The sequence below is a fragment of the Prionailurus viverrinus genome, chromosome B4 (assembly GCF_022837055.1).
Source record: "Prionailurus viverrinus isolate Anna chromosome B4, UM_Priviv_1.0, whole genome shotgun sequence".
Taxonomy (NCBI): Eukaryota; Metazoa; Chordata; class Mammalia; order Carnivora; family Felidae; genus Prionailurus; species Prionailurus viverrinus.
The window spans coordinates 78,588,034-78,594,502 of NC_062567.1; the positions used below are offsets into that span (position 1 = coordinate 78,588,034).

The window sequence follows — 6,469 nt, forward strand, 5'->3', positions numbered from 1 at the left end:
AAATAAGAAAACGTGTTAACATTTCCTTAGGAGATATGTCAGTTTTAAAACGAGGGCTAGAGAAGGATTCAGAGTTTTAAGGTTTCCCTCCATTTTTTTTACCTGGATTTTATGTTTCAATAAAAATCTGGAACCTTTCATTTTATTCCAACCTTTGTCATTATTACAGTTTTCTCTCTTAATTTGCGTGAAGCTAGTGATGGGCAACCAGACATCAGTGATAGAGTTCATTCTTCTTGGACTGACAGCTGACACTGAGCTTCAGGCTGTGCTTTTCCTTTTTCTGCTGCTAACTTACGTCTTAAGCATCATGGGAAACTTGACCATCATCATTCTGACCACGCTGGATTATCGCCTCCAGACTCCTATGTATTTCTTCCTCCGGAATTTTTCCATTCTGGAAATATCTTTTACCTCTGTCTTTGTTCCCAAAATGCTAGTCAATATTGGAACTGGAGACAGGACTATCTCCTTTGCTGCTTGTTTCACTCAGTATTTTTTTGCCATCCTTCTGGGAGCAACCGAGTTTTATCTTTTAGCTGCCATGTCCTTTGACCACTACGTTGCCATTTGCAAACCCCTACACTATACAACTGTAATGAGCAGGAGACTCTGCATTCAACTTGTCTTGTGTTCCTGGCTCTCTGGTTTTTTGGTTGTCATTGGGCCTCATATAATGACTCTCCAGCTGCCTTTCTGTGCATCCAACATCATCAATCATTACTGCTGTGACTACACTGTACTGTTGCATCTAGCTTGTTCAGACACACATTTCATAGAAGTGATGGAGTTCATCTTGGCTGCAGTCACCCTCATCTTCACCTTGGTGCTAGTGATCCTTTCCTACACGTACATTATCAGGACAATTCTGAGAATCCCCTCTGTTCAACAGAGAAAAAAAGCTTTTTCTACATGTTCCTCTCATGTGATTGTGGTCTCACTTTCTTATGGAAGTTGTATCTTTATGTACATAAATCCTTCTGTTAAGGATGCAGAAACTTTTAATAAGGGCGTGGCTGTTTTAAATACATCAGTTGCCCCTCTGTTGAACCCTTTCATCTATACCCTCAGGAATAAGCAAGTGAAAATAGCCTTCAAAGATATGGTCAGCAAAGTAACAGCTTTTTCAAGAAAATAAAGCTGAGGCTCATAATAATAATAAATACTAAATAACGAATAAATGTTTGTAGATGTATATTCTTGTATATTACAGTGTTTTCTATAATATGCCATCAGTAGTCCTACCTGAACACCAAAACAGTAAAGCTATCTATTTAATGAAGCCTATTTTAACATGACTTTATTTCTTAAAAGTTTTAAAGGCCTGTGAGTGTATATATGTGTGTGTATCTTCTAATGCTTTCATGCTATTTTTCCTTATTTGTACCTCACTTTTAAGGAAAGGATTTGGGAGAAAGTTAGAATTGGGAGGATGAATTCTAATTGTTAGTTTTTTACAACTGAACTTTTCTTATCCTCTCCCACATGGTGTCCCATCTCTATACTTGGAAATTGAATCATTAAATATACACCCAGAAGAAATCTACTTTAGTTTGTGAATAATAGCTTCAGTAATATATCGGTTAATTAACATAAAGTTGGTTATTTCGTAATTATACTATTCAGATTTAAGTTTAGTGTTTCCACAATAATCACTTACTGAAACACTAGGCTACTCAATGTTTGGGGTAAGAAAGATAGATGTAAAGAAGAGAAAATCAATATCTACTTATTTTCAAACTGATAGGAAAATAGTAATGATTTATACACACATTAAACACTGAGTGAATCCACAAAAGAGGGAAAGGGATGATTCAAATTTCAGTTACTTAGCAATATATCATTATAGCAAATTCATACAAATTAATGTTGTGCCTAGTCATTGTTCTGGTTCCGTTTCACAAGAATATGAAATAAAATTATATGGACAGCATATATGATGTTAACAATTTTATAAGCTGAAATCATCTTCTTTCTAAGTTGATGCTAAACTTTAAATTTTATAATCTGATGTCCTCAGGCAGGGTGTCCATCACAAGCCGATATTTTCTAAACATTTCTTATCCATATTAATTTTTTTCAGAAAGCCTGGGCCAGACCCATAGTACGGGTAATTTTAAAATTTAAAGAAGCTATGCATGTTTCTTTCAATGTACTGATGAAGAAAACGGGGCCCTAGAGGTATCAACAAAATACTTTTTATTAAAACATATTGTTAAATTTGTACTCTTGAATCTTGACTCATCCATCTAATAATGGAGAATCTACTAAGTAGCAGAGATACTAAGAGTGCCCTGGGACACCAAGGGGGAGAAAGATGATTGAAAATGTAGCACCTGTTAGTTTCGTCTGAAAAATCACCTAAATTCCTGACATGTAGTTGTTGGCAAGTGAGGAAGTTTGAAACTCAGCTATTCAGATTGACGAGTAACTGACTCATTAGTTCACTCAAGAATTTGTTGTTTCTACATCATCAATAGTACATCAATCATAGTCATCCAAAACATTATCTCGTGTTATGGCGGTTGCTCAATTTCAAAAGACAGATCAAACAATGCTATGTGGTGGAACACTTTTTTGACAGAGGTAATTACTTTTAAAATACAAAAAATTCTGTTACCCCCATTTAATTAAAATATAAAAGTAAATCAGCCAACGAAACAACCACAAATCTAGGAACATTATGCTGAAGTTGCTGAACATGTGCAGAAGATAGAAAAACAAACAAACAAACAAACAAACAAAACGGCAGTCAATTAGGAAACAGGGTGGGGGAGTCCTAGGACATCCAGAGGAATACTAAGAGGGAATCATTATTGAGTCTCTTAGTTCAATTAGAATCCGAGTTGAGTTCAGGCTGGGTTGCAGGTTTTGTTGCTATTCTGTTTTGTTTTGTTTTCCTTTGTTTTGTTTCCTTATTTTGCTTAATTTTACAATTTTATGGAGTTATAATTCATGCACAATAAAGTGGGACCAATAAAGTTTGTAACTTGAGGTTTGACACATGTATACATTTGTGAAACCATTACCTAAATCAAGATAATGAACTTCAAACGTTTCTTTAGGCACTCTGGCAATACACGTCTGCTGTCTTTGTAATGTTTCCACTTGGCTAGGCTGAACTATTGCCCTCGGATTTCCCTTTCCTGTTTATTTCCTGTTTTAGTGGACCACCAGAGAGATTATTTGGGATATTTGGAGAACGGAGTGAAGCAGAAGGCATTCTGTGGCTCACAGAGGTTGTTGTTTAACTGCTGGTTTATTTTGTTGTAGGACACAGCTGCCATGCTTGCAATCTTTCCATTGTCACCTGGATTGCTTTTCATCTTCTCCAACACCAGATCTGGGTATCTCTGTTTAGCTCCATGGCAAAGCACCCAAGCTTTTTGTAGGATACCAGTAAATGTCAGCTGAGAGGCAACAAGAGCTAACACAGGTTTCAGTTCCTTCTCATGTGATTCTGCCCGTGCACAGACTTTACATCCTTCACAAAAATGAACTTAACATGGATTGTGGACCTATGTATACAAGGCAAATCTCTAAAACTCTGAAAGAAATAGCACAGAGAAAACCTAGATGACTCTGAGTTTAGCAATGATTTTTTTTTAATTTTTAATGTTTATATTTGAGAGACAGAGAGAGAGAAAGAGAGAAAGACATTGCATGAGCAGGGGAGTGGAAGAGAGAGACAGAGACAGAATCTGAAGCTGGCTCCAGGCCCTGAGCTGTCAGCACAGAGCTGAATGCAGTGCTCATACCCACAAACCGTGAGAGCATGACCTGAGCCCAAGTTGGAAGCTCAACCAACTGAGCCCCTCGGATGCCCTGGCAAAGATCTTTTAGATACCGCATGGAAGGCACGATCCATGAAAGGGATAATGGATAAGTTGGACTTCATTAAAACTAAAAACTCTTGCTCTGCAAAAGACAATGTCAAGAAAATGAGAAAAGAAGCCACATACTGGCAGTCAATTTTGTGAAAACACCACTAAAATAAATTAACTCAAATGTACAAAAACTCTTCAAATTCAACAGTATGCAAATGAACAAGATTAAAAAATGGGCCAAAGATCTTTTTTTTTTTAATTTTTTTTTGGCGTTTTATTTATTTTTGAGACAGAGAGAGACAGAGCATGAACGGGGGGAGGGTCAGAGAGAGGGAGACACAGAATCTGAAACAGGCTCCAGGCTCTGAGCTGTCAGCACAGAGCCCGACGGGGGGCTCGAACTCACGGACCGCGAGATTATGACCTGAGCCGAAGTCGGCCGCTTAACCAACTGAGCCACCCAGGTGCCCCAAAAATGGGCCAAAGATCTTGAGATGTCTCAACAAAGATGATATACAGATGGCAAATAAGCACACAAAAAGTGATCCATATCACATATCATTAGGAAAATGTATATCACAACAAGGAGGAGAAACAACTGCACACGTATTAAAATGGCCAACTCTGGAACACTGAAATCAACAAAGCCTGATGTTGATGTAGAGTGACAAGAACTCTCATTTATTGTTGGTAGAATGCAAAATGGTACAGCATCTTTAGGAGAAAGTTTGGTGTTTTTCTACCATATTAAACACACTCTTACCGTAGCAATCACCCATCTCGGTATTTACCCAAAGGAGATGGAAACATGTCCTCGAAAAAACCTGTACACAGGTCTTTATAGCAGCTTTATTTTACCTGCCCAAACTTGGAAGCAGCTAAGATACCCTTTATTTGGTAAATGGATAAACTATGATGCATCTAGGAAATAGAAATTTAGTCAGTGCTAAAAAGAAATGAGCTTTGAAGCCATGAGAAGACATGGAGGAACCTAAATGCGTGTCACTAAGTGAAAAAACCCAATTTGAAAAGTCTACATATGTTATGTTTCCAACTAAATGACATTCTGTAAAAGGAAAAACTATGATGACGGCAAATCAGTGGTTTTCATGGATCATGGGTGAGGAGTGATGAATAGGCAGGGCACAGAGGATTTTATCTATACATCTAAATACGTTATCTGAATTACATATCATTCATTTATATCATTTACCTATCTGTATACCTATCTATCTGTCAAACGTTATACATTTGTCCAAACATATAGGATGTACTACACCAAGAATGAACCATAAGGCAAACTGTGTAGACTTTGGGTAACTATGATGTGTCAATGTAGGTTCATCAATTGTAACAAACCTACCACTGTCCTGGGGGATATTGTAAATGGGGGAGACTATGCATATTTGAAACCCACTGGTATATGGGAAATCTCTGTACCTTTCTTTCAATTTTGTTGTACACCTAAAACTGCTCTAAAATTAACACCTTAAAACAATTGTCCCTTTCTGGAAAAAATTTCTAGAAATATTTGGCCAATGGTATTTGCATAAACACTAAGTAAAAACTTAATAGACAAAAAATATGGGGAGTAAATTTTTCTTACTGTTCCTTTTCTGTTGCTTTCTACCTGAGGACAAAGGCCCTAAGAGCCAAGTGGTACACAGTGGGGTAGAGAAAACATTTAGCATATAGAATAATTAAATAAACTCAAATAAACAAACAGAAGACAGAAACCTAGACAAATTGCCAAGATGGAGTAATTCATGCCAAAAGAAAGAAGAAGAAAAGGTCATGGCCAGGTTTCTAATTGAAACAATTATAAGTAATATGCCTGATATACAATTTAAAAGCAACAATTATGGGGTGTCTGGGTGGCTCTGTCAGTTGGGTAGCCGACTTCGGCTCAGGTCATGATCTTGCAGTCCAGGAGTTTGAGCCCCCAGTGGGGCTTTGTGCTGACAGCTCAGAGTCCCAGAAGAAGAAGAAGAAGAAGAAGAAGAAGAAGAAGAAGAAGAAAGAAGAAAGAAGGAAGAAGAAGGAAGAAGAATAAAGAAGAAAGAAGAAGAAGAAAGAAGAAGAAGGAAGAAGAAGAAGGAGGAAGAGGAGGAGGAGGAGAGGAAGAAGAAGAAAGGAGAAGAAGAAGAAGAGAGAGAAAGGGGCAGAGGTTTATTTGAGGAACTTATAGCTGAAAATTTCCCTAATCTGGGAAGAGAACAGACTTCCAGATACAGAAAGCACATCTCTCAACAAAATCAGTAAAAGCAGGTCAACACTAAGAAATATTGTAGTTAAATTTGCAAAATATAGAGATAAAGAAAAATCCTAAAAGTAGCTAGACACAGATTCCTAACTTACAAGGGAAGACAAATAAGGTTGGCAGCAGATGTCTCCACAGAAATTTGGTAGGCAGAAGAGAGTGGAATGATATATACAATGTGCTGAATGGGAAAAACTGCTCCAAGAATAATACTCTATTGAGCAAGGCTATTATTCAGAATAGGAGAGGTAAAGAGTTTCCCAGAAAAACAAAAACTAAAGCAGTTCATGATCACTAAACTGGCCTTGCAAGAAATATTAAAGGGGACTTTTTGAGTAGAAAAAACACTGGAAAGGAACAGAGGAAATATCCAGAAACAACG

At 37.3% G+C, this 6,469-nt stretch overlaps 1 protein-coding gene across 1 annotated transcript; it reads left to right on the plus strand.

Annotated features, from left to right (window-relative positions):
• The first annotated feature begins 199 nt into the window (after positions 1–199).
• Positions 200–1,138, plus strand: LOC125170694 (olfactory receptor 6C4-like). Its single transcript, XM_047867369.1, has one exon. The coding sequence runs from the start codon at positions 200–202 to the stop codon at positions 1,136–1,138; it is 939 nt and encodes a 312-aa protein (XP_047723325.1).
• The last annotated feature ends 5,331 nt before the right edge of the window (positions 1,139–6,469 follow it).